The 18,400-nt window shown below is 42.6% G+C and overlaps 1 protein-coding gene across 2 annotated transcripts in view; it reads right to left on the bottom strand.

Annotated features, from left to right (window-relative positions):
* The window catches only part of ZNF236 (zinc finger protein 236), a 461,432-nt gene that overhangs the window by 101,490 nt on the left and 341,542 nt on the right, over window positions 1-18,400 (bottom strand). For both annotated transcript variants that reach the window (XM_073631228.1, XM_073631227.1), the window contains exons 26-27: window positions 6,984-7,163; window positions 213-371 (exon numbers count right to left, since the gene is read on the bottom strand). In XM_073631228.1, the coding sequence (XP_073487329.1) occupies window positions 213-371; window positions 6,984-7,163 (339 nt within the window). The remainder of the gene's footprint in view (window positions 1-212; window positions 372-6,983; window positions 7,164-18,400) is intronic.

Here is an 18,400-nt window from a genome sequence, read left to right on the forward strand (position 1 = left end):
GCACCACTGTAGGTGCACATGGGCTGGGCCGCATTACATAATTCAGAAGTCAACATTGTACACAATGCCTTAAAAGTGTTCTCCAAAGGTAATACAATGAAAGCATGCTTATATTGTAGCAGCCTAAATTTAGGACAGCTTATTATTTAGGTAACTGATAAAAACTTTATTCTGTATACAAAACAAAGAAAATGAATCACATATTACCATACCTGAAGTAGTGGTTAGCGTAGTGGCCTGTGACAAAATGTGATCGTTGCTCAGTGATAATGAGGTCTCTGGAGTCTGGTTGGTAACTGCAGATGTATTTAATCTCAGGTTCCCATTCAGTTCACTGCCTCCTGCAGCACCTAGCTGCATGAGATCTTGACCTAATTAGGTAAAATAGATTAAAATCAATGCTCTGAGTTTGTTGTATTTCTATGGGTAATTAGATATAAAGGGAAAAATGTGCTGCTTTTGTGGCAGGAAAGAAATTACAACTATTCAAGACCTATAAACAATTATCACTGTCCATCTATAAAGCATTTTAGAATTCACAAAACATTTTAATGACATTTTAGAGAGTTACCATATGTACAAATTTATACCCTAAAGTATTCCAGCAGTGTCCTGGGTGATCCCGGGACCCTACTGCAAGATTTCCATAAACCCACAAGGTCAATGATGATTTAGCTTAAGTCTACTGTAATAATGTACAGTATATCAAAGTGATATTGCTAAAAGAGTTCCAGTACACAGATGTTAGAATTCATGATTTAGATATTCTCTTACTAATATTATACTCTTAGTTTTATTCAAAGGCAGAGGTGATCTGCAGACCTCTGTTGAAATGAACAGAGGTTATCAAAGTCAATATTGCAAATTAGCAGGTGTCTAAACATCAATGACCAACATTGCACAAAACAGAATTTGTGACTTGCCATTGAAAGCCATCTCTTGGCATACAGACACGGGAATTTTAGTCTTTAACATGGGTTATATGAAACTACCTTTCAATGGTTGGATACTTGCAAAAAACTGCAGGGACATTCCCCTACTTAACACCTCCCACTCTAAGTTAGCCTAAAGCCTAGTAAACATGGCATGAATGTCGGGCAGCATCGGCCAGTTCAATAGAAACCGACCAACATTTGGCTCGTGTTTACGGCAGTCGGTTCTGCCAGAAGCTGGTCGTTCAGCTGGCTTCTGTTGAAGGGGCATGACCGAAAAAGGTCTGCCAATCGGCTCCCAATCAGTGCTCTCAGCCAATGGCTGAGAATGCTGACCGGAGTGTTCTGGCAGAGGGGCCGTCCTCTGTCAGAACACAATAGCACAGCAGGGGAAATCACTGTACAATGGATTGTTAGTACAGCGGCACTGACCTGAGCTGTCAGTTTTTTAGGTTGAAAAAAAAAAAAAAAAACTAGTAGTGTGTACAAAGCTTTAGTTTAGGGAGATCATAAGAACACAGGGGAGGGATCTATTTCCCACACTGTACTCCAAGAAACAGGTTTTACTAGTATGTCAAAAATCTGATTTTCTCAGTAGTACAGTAAAAGACCCAGGAACTTTAATCTTTACCACGAGACATCCAAAAGCTGTCCTACTGAGGGGGAGCAAGAGCTAGTAGCATCTTATGTCTGAAACTCTCATTGGAGGTGGCCTGAACAACCACCCGGTGGAACCTTACAAACATGTTTACATTAGCCCAGGTAGCTGCCTTGTAAATCTAGGAAACAGATGCTTGATATTGAAAAGCCCATGAAGCACTAACAGGTCTGGTGTGCCTTAACAGGGTGGGATCCTTATCCTTAATATAATTAAAAAAAAGGCAGTACCTGAGAGGTAGACTTTCACACTGCATACAATGTAAAGACAATAGAGAAATTTCTTGTTTCAGGGTAGGACATAAGCAAGCAAGTCCAATATTCTAGTTAGGGAGGAAGGAACACAGCACCTTAAACGTTGCCTTCTGATGAGTCAAGAGAACCAGATTACGGTCCCAAAGAGACACAGAAAAGCGTACAGGAGGAGATTTGTGCACAAGTGTTACTTCACCTTTTTTGCCAAGCTCTTCTCCCTCTTCTAAATGCTGGGCTTCCGGGACGAAGCAGAGCAATTCTGATTAGTCAGCGCCACCACAAAGCATTGTTCCGATTTGTCCTGGAAGCGCTGCACAGATAAAAGAGAGAGAAGAGGATTTCAAATCCCCGGACTGCACTGACAGCATCCACGTTAGTAAGTACAGCGAGGACCAGGGGTGTGGAGAGGGTGCACAAAGTTAGTTTACCTTACATTTTTTCTAAAAGGTGAAAACACTAACTAGATTTGTCCACTGATGGTACTCAAAGCCAAATATTGATCCAGACCAGACTGGACCTAGAATAGAAAATGTACCAAAATATGTCTTCCAGGTGCAAAGGTAGACTTTACAAGATGTTGATTCCTATCCTTCAAGAGAGTATGGATGACCACGTCCATTCAACAGTTAACACCCTTGGGATAGGAGATTCAAGCAATTTGGTAGGGGTACCAGGAGTCTGAATATATCCGAGTACCACTGCTTCCTGGGCCAATTCTGTGTGATGCCCTCCATCTGGATCCTGCAGTGCAGATACAGTAAGGGTGAATCTGGATGAAAGGCATAGTTTAGGTTGAACTCATCCAACAGTCAGCACAGCATCCACTGTGAAGGCCTGAGGGTCTCTGGACCTGGCAATAAAACGGTCCAGTTTGTTACGGATTCTGGAAGCCAGAAAATTCACATGCAGCATCTCCCACATGTGGCAAAAAGGCTTGAAACACTTTTGGGTGAAAAGCCCATTTTCCTCGATCCAAACGCTGATGACTGAGAATGTCCACCTGCCAATGTTGCAAACTAGAGATGTGGTTGGCAGACAGGTCCAGAACATGTAGTTCTGTCCTAGACAGGATCATGTCTGCTTCCTTTTGAGCAGCACCACTTCTGGTGTTGCTAAAAAAAAAATACCATAAAATACCATAAATTGCATTAAAAAAAAAAATATATATAAATATATATATATATATATATATATATATATATATATATATATAGCACAATATCTCTATCAGCAGCCACTTAAAATCAAAAATACATATAAACAAACGATGTAAAACCTGGAGCTGAGGATCAGTAACAAATATACATCAAAGTAGCGCTCCCATCAGTTAATACAGAGATAACAGACTGGCTAATATGTGGTATCAACCACATACGGAAAAACAGGTGAAAAGGTGTGGATGATGGATAAGGTAAGTAGCAGTCTCTAATGAACACTGGTGTACTATACAGTTGACAGTTGATGAGTGCACCGTTCACCAAACAATTCTTCCACCACGTGCTTCACACACCCCCAAAGGGTTTAAACTCACCAGAACCCAAAGATTATCAGACCTCTCTCTGCATCCTGCGGTATAATAGATCCGGGTATCCTTATAGACAGGCCCTTTGACAAAGTCGTAATGATGAAACGTGTCAGTGTGTGACCTTGCAGCGACCAGATATCACGTCATTGACGCTGTGCATTCCAGGACCTGAAGAGTTGGAACCGGAAGGAGGAAGTGCGGAACGCCGAGATCACTACGATCTCCACCGAAGCACATCAGGTCCTTTCAGCTTCTAGCCTTTGGGGAAAGTGAATTGGCTCATAGCATATACAGAACCGACCTTGAGCTATACGAACACTTTCAGGACTGGCACTGTGTTATTGAATATTGGACTTTTAACAAATTTTTTGAATAAATGGTGAAACGGAACTAGACTATGTGGAGTCTCTTTTTCTATGTCCGGAGATTTCAAAGGATTCTATAAGGATACACGGATCTATTATACCGCAGGATGCGGAGAGAGGTCTGATAATCTTTGGGTTCTGGTGAGTTTAAACACCTTGGGGGTGTCTGAAGCACGTGGTGGAAGAGTTGTTTGGTGAATGGTGCACTCATCAACTGTATAGTACATGAGTGTTCATTAGAGACTGCTACTTACCTTTATCCATCATCCACACCTTTTCACCTGTTTTTCGGTATGTGGTTGATACCACATATTAGCCAGTCAGTTATTTCTGTATTAACTGATGGTTTGATGTATATTTGTTACTGATCCTCAGCTCCAGGTTTTACATCGTTTGTTTATATGATTATATTATAGTTTTTTTTAGCACAGGAAGGGAACGGGCAGGGAGCAGAGTGGCACTGTCACTAGCTGACAGGCAGGGAGGGGGGAGAGGAGGACAGGGGAGAGCTGTGGATGACGGAGGCACATAAACTGACCACAGTGTCAGGGCTCAGCAGATATGATAAACCATGGTCAGTTTACAGGGGGAGGGCAGAACCAACTATCCTGCCAACTATGACCTCAGTAAGGTCTGAAATGAGCCAACATAGGCACATAATGCAAGGAAATTGGGCCAATTTTAACAGTAAACCAAAACCCCCTGGCTCACAGCACACAGTAAGGGTTGAAGATCACATAATAGTGAAGAAACAGAAGTTTGTCCTGAGGCAGGAAGATTCTGGATAGGGCCATGTCTAAGGTTAGGTCCAGGTACTCCAAACTGTGAGAGGAGTCAAACGATGTTCTGAAATTGAAGATTCAACCAAAGCACTGTAAAAGTTTGTATTGTCTGCTTGATGTTGGCCAATGGGGGCAGGAAGGACTTCGATTTGAAAATGGAAGACTAAGAGGGACTAAAGAAATCTTTCCTAACCTGAGGAGTAGAAAATCTACTGGTGGAGTACTGGTTAAGCTTTGAAGGTGTCAACCTTCAAAGTTTACTCAATCAAGTTACTTTTTGCATGGGAGCTCAGCTGACCAGCCTTGAGGTCAAAGGTTTCTGCACATATGGATGGAGAGAAGAATCATCTGACAGAGTGTGACTACCAAGCCATTCACAAAGTAGGTAAGGTCTATCTGACTATGGAATGAGGCATCAATTAAGATGAAGCTAGAATTCTGGGTCATGTGCCCCATGTCTTATAAAAAATATGCCAATTTCTACCTTCTTTCAAAACACCTCCCGGCGCTCACATGACTGCTCACCTCTCTCTCCTGAGCTGACAACTACAGCGGGAGGGGCCGAGAACTCCCGCTGACGTCAACCGGGAGGAGGGGAGGAGAGGTGAGCAGTCATGTGAGAGCTGGGAGGTGCTTTGAAAGTAGGTACAATCGGTATATTTTTTATAAAACACATGCAGTGGGGCACATATCCTTATTTAACATAGGGGGATGTATGATTATATCATAGTTTTTATTTTTTAGCACAGGAAGGGAACAGGCAGGGAGCAGAGTGGCACTGTCACTAGCTGACAGGCAGGGAGGGGGAGAGGAGGACAGGGGAGAGCTGTGGCTGATGGAGGCACAAAACTGACCACAGTGTCAGGGCTCAGCAGCCATGATAAACCGTGGTCAGTTTACAGGGGGAGGGCAGAACCAGGCAGGATCAGCCAGGTATTATATTTGATATGAGGGGCCAAATTACAGAGCACAAGCACTGTGCTGTTATTCATGCTTTAAGGGAACAGGATAAAAAAAAATTAGAATAACAAACACTTTAATAAGGGCACCTAACCTTGTGTCTACTTGGTCCTTGAACATGGGCTTATCTTTCACGGGTTTTGTGAGTGTCTTATTAAGACAAGAAATGGCAGAATCTACCCACAGGAACTGCCTACTTTTGCAGGAAACCTTCTTTAATAGGATGCTGCTGAGCAAAGCATTTTGGAGGAGTAAAAATCTTCTCTGGGTGAAGCCAGTCCCTATTTAGAACAGGCTCTTCCAGTGAGCAGACTGGGAAAGTCTTACCTGGTTTAGGAAATTTAAGGGACCCCATGATGGATACCTTTAGAGTGAGCAGACTCAGACTGCTTTAACACTAAGCAAGAACATACAGCACCAACAAGGATAACTAAGGGACACTTAAGCATGGATAACATTTCGGCGACAGGTGTGTCATTCTGTTCTGATTCCTGAAAAGGAGAGGGATCGTTCTCAGCTACTACCTCCTTTTCATGTAACACGTCTGGTTTAAGGGCAAAGTCAAAGTTATAAAGTTAGTCATATTGAAAAAATACAAAAGTCCATCTAGTTCAACCAATAGAAAAAAAAAAAAACTCTACAAAACTTTGTCCAATTTGTTTGAGCGGGAGAAAAATCTTTCCTGATCCCTGAAGGCAATTGGATATTCCCTGGATCAACAATCTCTGGTGTTATAAATATTAATATTCCAACACCATGTAGCAATTTACAGAGTGCACAGGACAATCAATGCCTGTTTACAATGGTAAGGCAAAAATCTACTTTAGGTGGATTTACTAAGTAACATATCACCAATTACTAAGTTATGTATTCATTAAAAAATTCCTTCAATGTATTATAAATGGTAGTAAGGTGTAAAACTTTGCTAACCTTAATGCCAATCGGGCTTTATTACAACACCATGAAAGCTGATTGTTAGAAGAAGAAAGCACAGTATTGATCTTATTAGTGTATTGCTTATCTTTCAATACCCAGTAACAGGTTGGGCCAGTAGAGGGAGAGAGGTCACATTCTGTAATTGTTGTTTACAGGATTTCTAGATTATAAAATGGCTGGGCAAGATTATAAATTCTTTTTTTGCAGGTAAAACACCTGCCAAAATTTTTTGCCACGGTCATAACAACAAAGCACAAAGATGTTCGATAAAACCAGTTTATGCTGAATGTCACTTGGGTTACGGCATAAAGCACAGTACCAACAGGGCACTCAAACTAATACTAGCGAAACATTTTTTTTTTTATGTAGACAGTGATGGCAAGATAGTGTCGTAAGGAAGAATGGCCAACCACTTAGCCACTGAATGACTCAAAGTAGATCTCTTACTATAAATTTTCATTTACAATTTTTTACATTGTCAACTATAGACCCAGAATATAGATTAACATATTACATTTGGACTCAGATTTCCGGCAGTGTTTAACGCAATCCAGAGAAGACTTTAACTAACCAGATATGGTAAGGGTGATCTCCTGAGGGGTCACTGAGGATGTGGTTGGAGTGTTGACAGCAGCATGGGCTAAGACCTGGCTTAAACTGGAGTTATTAATGGTCAGCGTGATCTCATGTGGTCCATTAGATGAAGACACCAGACCTTGGGAAGTCATGACCTGGGAAAGCTCATGTCCACCTTGATGGGTAGAGAAAAAAAAAAGGACACATGACATAATTTCTATTTTCTGAGCAACATAATTGGTAATTCAGATACAACTGCCAATATCACGTTAGTATGCCGAAATTTAGCCAACACCAATTTTCTACTTAATTTACTCCACAGGGCACAACAAAAATATTCAGAACAATTATGCTCTTTGATTAACTTCCTGACACAGGGACAAAAGTATTTTTTCTGGTATTAAAGCAAATCTAACATTTTTTCTGTGGGTCAAAGATGATTGGGGGTAGCCAGAGCATGACATTTCTGGCACTTCGCTCCTACATGTAAAAATCATATTTTTTTTTCTAGAAAATTACCCAGGACCCCCAAACATTATATATGTTTTTTAGCAGAAACCCTAGGGAATAAAATGGCGGTCGTGGCAACTTTTTTACGTCACACGGTATTGCGCAGCGATTTTTTAAACACTTTTTTTGGGAAAAGAAAAACAGTAAAGTTAGCCCAATTTTTTTTGTATAATGTGAAAGATGATGTTACGCTGAGTAAATAGATACCTTACATGTCACACTTTAAAATTGCGCACACTCTTGGAATGGTGCCAAACTTTGATACTTAAAAATCTCCATAGGCGACGCTTTAAAAATGTTTGGAGTTACAGAGGAGGTCTTGGGCTAGAATTGTTGTTCTTGCTCCAACGCACACAGCGATACCTCACATGTGTGATTTGAACGTCGTTTACATATGTGGGCACAACTTATGTATGCGTTCAGTTTTGTGCACAAGCACGCAGGGACGGGGGCGCTTTAAATTTTTTTTTTTTTTTTACACTTTCGCTTAAAAAAATTTTTTTTTGATCACTTTTATTTCTATTACAAGGAATGTAAACATCCCTTTTAATATGTTTAAATAAAAGTGCAGCACTAGGGCAAAAAGTGCAATTCATGCGAATCACATACATGTGCATACATTCAAAAATTATATAATAAAGTGCAATTGTGCAATAATTGATACAGTTTGAAATTAAATAAATCATAACGTGTGCAATGTAATATCGCAAGTGCAAATAACGTGCAAACAAAAAGAAAAGTTCATATGCAGCTGCTGGTTATTTTATGTACTAAGTGCGGAGATCTCTTTACACGTATCCCTTGTAATAGAAATAGTATGTGACAGGTCCTCTTTATGGAGAGCTGTGGGGTCTATAAGACCCCACATCTCTCCTTCAGGCTGGAAAGACCGAGATGTAAAAAAAAAAAAAAAAAAAAAAAAAAAAAAAAACCTGTCTCGGCCTTTCCAGCATTGTTTACTTCCACTGGCCCAAACATGACGTCATAACATCGCGCCCAGGCCTCCGAGGGTCATAGAGATGACTGGGGACCATCTGGTCACCAGAAATCTCTATGCTCAACTCACCAGTCAAGTAGACTCACCAGTCAAGTAGAAGCACCGGAGGGGGGCGAGAGGGGGAACGTCCCCTCCCGCCGCCTGTAGGAACGATTAAGTGGCTGAACTGCCGCTATGATTGTTCTTACGGTGCACAGAATCACCGGCTGAAAAAGAGGATATCTGAATGATGACTGTAGCTGCAGGCATCATTAAGATATTCCCACTCAAAGTCCAGGACGTCATATGACGTACCTTGGGCGGGAAGTGGTTAAGACAACTTATGTCACAAGGATCCCTAGTTACAGACGTTAAAAGCAGTTGTCTCGTGTATACCCGCATGCCTTTGGTTGTACGAGTTGTAATGCCAATGCCAACTAGGCACCCCAAAAACTGGATGAGAAAACACAGTTAGGACATTTTAAAAATGAGAGAAAGAGCAGCTGTGACCAACCTCCCCCCCCCTCTTTTAGAGCTAGCCAGAGTCCCAAGAGTGCAACTTGAGTAAACAGTTTGCTAAGGGTCTGGACACTTCAAAAGAACTTTGGAACAACAGAAACCATTTTTCTGGCCATTACTTAGCGGATAACTAATAAACAGATTTGTTAGAGCTGTAAATAACTAATTTAATGCTTTAGCAGGAAATATGTAAAAGAGCACTGCAGTATGCCAGAGTTTGCTTACTATGCCATGGTTATCAGCACTTCCCACTGACGGAATTAGGATTAGCCCATCGTAAAACTGTAAAACATTTTAGTTTTGCCTCGCTTTAAGCCTTGGGGTAATTGAACCCATTATGAGTACATAGCGTGCAATAAAATGTTTTACCTAAGGCTAAATGATATTGTAAAAGTCATTTAGGCCTGTTCTATGCTGACAGATATTCTACGTGACCAACACATAATGCAAAAATCAGACATGACCAAGCTAAATTAGTACTGAATATACCGTATATTTGAATCCTGGGTAAAAAGCCTATCTGAGGGAAATGTTTATCATGCTTAGCATCTCTGGAATGGCAATTGCAAACTGCACAATAATATGTGGGTTACCAGATCACGACATACAGTATAAAGAAACTATTAATACATCTACAAAACAGTATCACAGCTGAATGGTCATAAAGCCTGTGACATCCCATGGGCCATTCCTCATACCTTCTTATTGGTAAGGTAATTTCGGTCAAAACCCCCCTCAGGGACCAGAAAATAAAGGCAGCGTCAGTAGTGGACACCTCTCTTTAACAATCAAACTAGGAATATCAACCACCACTTGTGGAAGAGAGTTCCACATTCTTACTGCCCTGACAGTGAAAATCCCCTTGCTTAGGATTAAACCGCTTCTCCTCCAATCTCATTGTGTGGCCCTGTGTCTTCTTGCACCCCCTGGGGTTGAATAGCTTTTTTCCTATGCTGGGGTCACCACAGAGGTGTTTGTAAATTGCTATCATGTCCCCTCTCAAGCATCTTTTCTCCATTGAGAATAAATTTAGTGCTTGTAGTCGCTCCTCGTATTTTAGGTCCTCCACCCCTCTTATTAATTTAGTTGCCCTTCTTTGGACTCTCTCCAGCACATCCCTTCTGAGGACTGTTGACCAGAACTAGATGGAATACTCCAGACATGGCCGGACCAGAGTTTTACAAAGTGGCAGGATCATAGTTTTATCTCTGGAGTATATCCCCTTTTTTACGCATGCTAATATTCTGCCTGTTTTGGTAGCTGCAGCCTGACATTGCATGCTATTGCACAGTCTATCTTTCTCCATCCTGGTTTCCCCTTGAGGTTGTCCCCCTAGTGAGTAGTTTGCGTTTATTTTCTTAGCCCCCAAGTTTATTATTTTACAATAAACCTCATTTGCCATGTAGTTGCCCACTCCATTAATTTGTTCAGGTCTTTCTGAGTTTGCCATTTTCATTCTTAAAAACTTTTTTTCTGTTGCATTATGGTCTCTTTCTCTTTTGTAATACCCTTTTTTCTGTAAATATTTCATTTGCATTGTTTTTTCTATTAATAAACAATGTTTTTTAAACCAGTTAGCATGATCTCTAATCTCTAAACCTTTGTGCGGGGTAAGGCTGAGAGTGCCATTGGTGTGCATCAGTGACAGCATGATGCGAGTTTCACTAGCCATGCGTCACAAGTTGGTAGAGGTGGCAGGGGTCTAAATGATTGCTTATTCTATTAAGATATACAACCCCAATTCCAAAAAAGTTAGGACGCTGTGTAAAATTTACATAAAAACAGATGATTTGCAAATCTCCTAAACCCATATTTTAGCCACGATAGAAAATAAAAACCATATCAAAATGTTTAAACTGAGAAAATTTACCATTTTAAGAAAAAAATCAGGTCATTTTGAAATTGATTGCAGCAGCACATCACAAAAAAGTTGGGACAGGGCCATGTTCACCACGGTGTAGCATCCCCTCTTCTTTTAACAACACTGTAAATTTCTGCTGAGACCAGTTGCTGGGGTTTTGGGAGAGAAATGCTGTACATTCCTGCCTGATACAGGATCCTAATTGCTCAACAGTCCTGTGTCATCTGTCTTATTTTTCATTTCAAGATGCGCAAAGGCAGGCCTGTTAAGCACCCGGACTCTTCTAAAACGAAGCCATGCTGTTGTCATAGATGCAGTATGCATGTTTAGCATTGTCCTGCTGAAATATGCAAGGTCTTCCTTGAAAAAGATGTCTGGATAGGAACATATACTCTAAAACCTGAATATATCTTTCAACATTGATGGTGCCTTTCTAGGTGTGCAAGCTGCAAACTCTATACACACTAATGCACCCCCATACCATCAGAAATGCAGACTTTTGAACTGAGCGCTGATAACTAGCCGAAAGGTCCCTCTCCACTTTAGTCCGGAGGGCACAGTGCCCATGGTTGCCAAAAAGAATGTCAAATTTTGATTTTGTCTGACCACAGAACAGTTTTCCACTTTGCAACTGACCATTTTAAATGAGCTTTGGCCTAGAAAAAACAGCCCTTCTTTGCATGATAGAGCCTTAACTTGCATTTTTGGATGACACTGCGAACTGTGTTCACAGACAGTTATTTCTGGAAATATTCCTGAGCCTTTGCAGTGACATCCATCACAGAATCATGCCTGTTTTTAATGCAGTGCCGTCTGACGGCAGTGCCGTCTTTAATGCAGTGCCGTCAGGTGGCTAGGTCGCCTGACAAGTCACCCCTGTGTGAACCGGCACTTAATGTACTTACTGCCAGCTTTTTGTGTAAACATTTGATATATTTTCTTTTTATTATTGTGAATAAAATATGGGTTTATGAGATGCAAATCATTCCATTCTTTTTTTATATGCAGATTTTACAAAGCGTCCCAACTTTTTTTGGAATTGAGGCTGTAAGATATAAGGTTTTGTGGTTACCCCTAGAAAAGATTATAAATAATTGGATCATAGTGGTATTTCAGACTGCATTTTCTTCTCAATCTTTTAATCAATTAGCCTATTCATCAAACAAGGTGCACATGAACATAACCAAGCACATTAAACAAGGCTACAAAATCATCTCCAAGCACTTGATATACCTGTGACTACAGATTCAAATATTAAGAAGTTTAACTACTTGCTGCCCGCACTATAGCCGAAAGACGGCTGCAGCGCGGGCCTTAATTGCTGGGAGGGCTTCCATGGATGTCCTCCTGAACAAGCGCTGTCCGCGAGGCGCGCTCTGTGATTACCGAGTCTATGAGACTCGGCTGATCACAGATCCGAGTAAGGGGTCGATTCCGGCCCCTTATCACGTGATCAGCGGTCAGCCAATGACAGCTAATCATGTGATTTATACAGAAGCTCGGTAATCGGTATTTTTTTTCCTCACGCTGAAAAAAAAGCCAATCACCTACTTCTGTCAGAGGGACATCCGTCCCTCACTCAGAAAGCCGCGGCTGTGCACACCAGTGTCACCTGCCAGTGCCCACTGTGCCACCTACCAGTGCCCACAGTGCCACCTACCAGTGCTCACAGTGCCACCCATCAATGCCCACCAGTACTGCCAATCAATGCCTATCAGTGTCTAATAATCAGTGCCACAGATCAGTGCTGCCTATCAGTGTCACCTACCAGTGCCCATCAGTGCCACCTATCAGTGCCGCTTATCAGTGCCGCTTATCAGTGCCCTTCAGTGCCACCCATCAGTGCCAACCATAAGTGCCAACCATAAGTGCCACCTCTCAGTGCCCATCAGTGCCACCTATCAATGCCCATTAGTGCCACCTTATCAGTGCTAATCAGTGCCCATCAGTGCTGCCTATCAGTGCCCATCGGTGCAGCCTCATCAGCGCACATCAGTGGAGAAAAATTACCCGTTTCCAAAATTTTATAACAAACTATGAAACAGTTTTGTTTTTTTTTTTTCAAAATTTTGGTCCCTTTTTGTTTTATTTAGCAAAAAATAAAAAACCCAACGGCAATTAAATACCACCAAAAGCAAGCTCTATCTGTGTGAAAAAATGATAAAAATTTCATTTGGGTAAACTGTAGCATGACAGCGCAATTGTCATTCAAAGAGTGACAGCGCTGAAAGCTGAAAATTGGTCTGGGCAGGAAGGGGGTTTAAGTGGCCAGTAAGCAAGTGGTTAAGGTGAATGGGCGTGTAGCCAAAGAAAACGTCTAAAGAGGTGCAAGCTGAACTCCAGAGTCAATGCACATCAGTGTCTGACTGCATCATCCATCAATTTTGAGTGATAGTGAGCCAAAGGAAGAAGACCCAGGAGCACCACACTACTGAAAGAAAAACGTAAAAAAAAAAAAAAAAAAAAAAAAAAAAAACAGACTAGACACTGCCAGATATAATAAAAATGAAGCTTTTGGCGAGTCACCTTAGCTCTATATTCACAGATGAAAAATTAAGCTTTTTTTTTTTTTTTTTTTTTTTTTTTTTAAAAAGAAAAAACACCATACCTACTGTTGGAAGGCAACATGTTATATTTCATAATATAAGCTGTTTTTGAATACGAAATCTGGATACACCTAGCCTCGTCACTCTTGGGGGCAGCCTGGATTGCCATTTAGCAGGATACCCATCAGGGCTTTGTAACTAAAGAATGCATATAAGAACCTTCATCTGAAAGAAGAGTCATGCCCCCTGGCAGGGGAGTATAGGAGAGTAGAGCTTGGCTCCAAACCACCTGGTGTAATAAAGACTGAAGTGCCCGATTATCATGTCTGCAAACAAAAGCTTCAAAAGCCACTGCTGCTAAGATGACTGATGGACTGAGTTACAGAAGATCCAAGACTAGCTGTCCCGGGTCAAATAGCGGTGATTTATGGACAAATACTGCCCCTAGTGGACACTACAGCAGGCTTCCTGGAGGATAGACAGATATTTAGAGGGACTGCCTCTTATCAATTTTGATTTGTCAGAATGCTGAGATAGGCCGGCAATGGGGTTGTGTGGGTGGTGTCTGATTGAAGTTTAAAAGTGCCGACTGGCAGGAATAATTCTCTCTCTTGCCATCAAGCCCAACTGAAGATAATGAGACCCTTGTTTATTTAAGCAGTGTGTTTATATTTAATAGCTAACCTTATTATTGTACCATCACCATTAACTTTACCAGAGCTTTGATAGTCTAGCTAATTATAGGAATAGACAAATTAATACATATGTATAATAAATAGGGGGAATCCAAACCCCCCCCCCCAATATTTATTTCACCTACTGTGAAACATGGAGAAAGCTCCGTTACGTTTTGGGGCTGTGTTGCTGTGTCTGGCATAAGGTACATTGAAATTAGTGCAGGGCAAAATGAAATACCAAGACTATCAAGGAATTCTGAAGTAAATGTACTGCTCAGGGTCAGGAAAATTCTGGTCTCAGTTGCAGATGACAGGTCTTCCAAGAGGATAATGACCCAAAATGCATAGTTAAAAGCACCCAGTAATAACCAAGAACAAAACACTGGAATATTCTGAAGTGGCCTTCTATGGACTTTGATCTGAATCCTATCTAACATCTATGGAAAGAGTTGAAGCATGTGGAAGACACCCTTTAAACCTAAGACAGCTGGAGCAGTTTACACAAGTGGGCCAAACTACCAGTTGTCAGGTGCAGAAGTCTCACGGAGAGCTACGGAAATCACTTGCTTGCAGTGCTTGCCTCCTAAGGGCCCTATCATTTTTGCCCATGCCATTTTCATTTGTTTTATTCTTTTAATTATTCAAAAATCAAAAGCAAAGTCTGATTTTATTAAATATGAAATAAACAATGATGGATGCTAAGTATTTTGTCAAAGCTTTTAGAAAACATTGTGGTTCTTTTTTTTTTGTGAAAGGGTACAAACATATTTGTCCACAACTGAATATATGAACAGTGATGCAATAGCATGGCTCCTATTAATGCAGCAGATTTTAATGAAAGTGAATCAGATTTGTCAACAGCCCATTAGGCACCCTGCCTTTGGTCAAATCTCACATTAGAGCGCGCTGTGATTGGCCAAAGCATGCAGGTCAGGTGCATGTTTTGGCCAATCATCAGACATCAATGCACTACGATCTCGCAGTGCATTATTGTCAGGAACGGTTATATTACTTGGTTATCCAGCCACCAGCGGGTGTCTCCCTACCAAGATTACTAACCAACTATCAAGTTACACCTGATGTGGGTCTGCTGGACCATATAAGCCCTTCCTTAACTAAGGCTCAGGGTTTCAGAATTCCCTCTGCAAGCCTTGTCCCTGCCTGAACCTGATCTGTTTCCTGCCTTGTCCTGGACTCCGTTTCGTGAATCCTGTCCCTGAGACCTGTCCCCTGCTCCCACTTGCTGACCGCTCTTAGTACCTGGTCTTCCATTCCCCCATTTCTCTTGTCCCTGCCTTGGTTATTTATGCTTGTGTGTGTGTGTGTATATGTATATATATATATATATATATATATATATATATATATGTATATATATATATATATATATGTTAGATAGTTAGTTAGGTGTTTTGGGGTTTGCTGTGTTTTATTACTTGTTTATGGTTTGCTTGTGTTGCACGCGTGTCTTTACCTTAATAAATATACCTTTTTCACTTACACTTGTGTTCCTGATTCCTTAAGTGCAGCCCAACGATCTGATTACCACGTGCTGGATGCCTGTGTATGGCATCCCTGACAGAATTCTGAAGCCATACAGTCAGATCGGCTGCACCTGGGAATTAGGTCTGAGCACTTGCTTAATTACTGCAAGATGCACCTGGAAGATATTCTGTATTTTTCACTCTTGGCAATAGATGACAGAGATTTTTGCTATCAGACGTTGAGAGAGCACACTAGAGAGCATCTGTTAGAATTTATCCGTCTGGATCACGTTTTCATTGATCAGGGCAGTTTTCTGTTTGAGAACGTTCAACCACTGATTCAGATTTGTCCAGAGTTGGCCCTGTCTAATGCCTCTAGTGGAGGTGATGACTTTACACCCCCTTTAAGTGCAGCTCAGGTGGAGTCTTTGGTTTTGCTATTGGAAGATGACTCGGCCTTTTTCTTTGAGCAATACTCAGCTTGTCCTCAACAGGTGCTTGTGGAATGTATTGATTCAGTGCAGTCTCTGGTCAGACAAGAAGTGCGCAAATCTGATTTTGTGCAATCATTATTGCAGTCCTGGTCAACTTGGTTTGCACTCAGCCTCTGTCAGCTCCCAACCACCCATTTCTGTGGTTAGATACCAGCCTGCTGGGATGTCTTCCTCTCCTTCACCCACAGCAACCACAGTTGCCGCCCAATATACCCTGCTACCAATTAAGTACCAGTACCCTGCTTCCTCCTGCTGCACCTACCCTGCCTTTAACCCTTCTGCTTCTTCTTGGCTGCCTCTAACAGTTCCACTAAATCTCTCCTCAACAACTGTTTCCTCCGTTTTGCCACCCTTCCACTCTTCACCTCTATCAGCTTCGCCCACTACCTACAGCCCTGTATCCATATACAAAGCTTCAGTGGCTAAACCCAAAAAGAAACTGAAGTTTTTCCCAACCCATACCATCCTTCCATTAACCAATCCTGCCTCCACATCAGCCGATCTGCTCCAGCCTGCTGTTCCAGTGCCTGCTCTCCAGCTTGCCATTCCAGTGCCCACTGCCCAGCCTGTTGTTCCAGTGCCCACTGCCCAGCCTGTTGTTCCAGTGCCCACTGTCCAGTCTGATGTGCCTCTGCCCGCCTTGATGTGCCTCTGCCCGCCTTGATGTGCCTCTGCCCGCTGCCCGGCTTGATGTGCCTCTGCCCGCTGCCCGGCTTGATGTGCCTCTGCCCGCTGCCTGGCTTGATGTGCCTCTGCCCGCTGCCTGGCTTGATGACCCGGAGCCTGCTGCCCACCCTGATGACCCGGAGCCTGCTGCCCACCCTGATGACCCGGAGCCTGCTGCCCACCCTGATGACCCGGAGCCTGCTGCCCACCCTGATGACCCGGAGCCTGCTGCCCACCCTGATGACCCGGAGCCTGCTGCCCAGCCTGATGACCCGGAGCCTGCTGCCCAGCCTGATGACCCAGAGCCTGCTGCCCAGCCTGATGACCCAGAGCCTGCTGCCCAGCCTGATGACCCAGAGCCTGCTGCCCAGCCTGATGACCCGGTGCCCTTTGCCCAGCCTGACCTGGTGCCCGTTACCCAGCCTGCTGACATGGTGCCTGCTAAACCAGTTCCTGATACCCAGCTTGCCGCTGATGCTTCCCGGCCGGATGCCCAGCCTGACTGTAATGCTCCTGGTGTGGTCTGCCTCCGATGGGTTCGTGCCCTGCTAATTGTCGTTTCCGGATCCAAACTTCCTGACCCTGGTGGTGGAGTGCGTGTCCTATTTTCAGATTTGGGTGGCACGTCTCCCAGTGAATTAAAGGACTCTGGCCTAAGAAGTGCGAAGAAGTCCGCAGACTCAGTAGGGAAACTTTTCAGGGTTTTTGGGCACCCACTCAGACTGTCAAACCAAGGGCTAAATAGCGCTTAGAGGCCACTCTTTAGGGGGGGGGGGGGGGGGGGACTGTCAGGAACGGTCATTACTTGGTTCACCTGCTGGTGGCACTGTTACGTTCAGCACCAAAGGATGTAGTTCTGGTGGCCACCAGTGGGTGTCTCCCTGTCGAGATTACTAACCAACTATCAAGTTACACCTGATGTGGGTCTGCTGGACTATATAAGCCCGCCCTTAACCAAGGCTCAGGGCTTCAAGCCTTGACCCTGCCTCAACCGTTTCCTGCCTTGTCCTGGACTCTGTTTCATGCATCCTGTCCCCGAGACCTGTCCCCTGTTACCTGCTCCTAGTTCCCACTTGCTGACCGCTCCTAGTACCTGGTCTTCCTTATCCCCTTTTCTCTTGTCCCTGCCTTGATTATTTATGCTTGTGTATGTGTATATATTTATATATACACAGGTAAAAGCCAGTAAATTAGAATATTTTGAAAAACTTGATTTATTTCAGTAATTGCATTCAAAAGGTGTAACTTGTACATTATATTTATTCATTGCACACAGACTGATGCATTCAAATGTTTATTTCATTTAATTTTGATGATTTGAAGTGGCAACAAATGAAAATCCAAAATTCCGTGTGTCACAAAATTAGAATATTACTTAAGGCTAATACAAAAAAGGGATTTTTTAGAAATGTTGGCCAACTGAAAAGTATGAAAATGAAAAATATGAGCATGTACAATACTCAATACTTGGTTGGAGCTCCTTTTGCCTCAATTACTGCATTAATGTGGCGTGGCATGGAGTCGATGAGTTTCTGGCACTGCTCAGGTGTTATGAGAGCCCAGGTTGCTCTGATAGTGGCCTTCAACTCTTCTGCGTTGTTGGGTCTGGCATTCTGCATCTTCCTTTTCACAATACCCCACAGATTTTCTATGGGGCTAAGGTCAGGGGAGTTGGCTGG

This window comes from Aquarana catesbeiana, linkage group LG05, assembly GCF_042186555.1.
Source record: "Aquarana catesbeiana isolate 2022-GZ linkage group LG05, ASM4218655v1, whole genome shotgun sequence".
Lineage (NCBI taxonomy): Eukaryota > Metazoa > Chordata > Amphibia > Anura > Ranidae > Aquarana > Aquarana catesbeiana.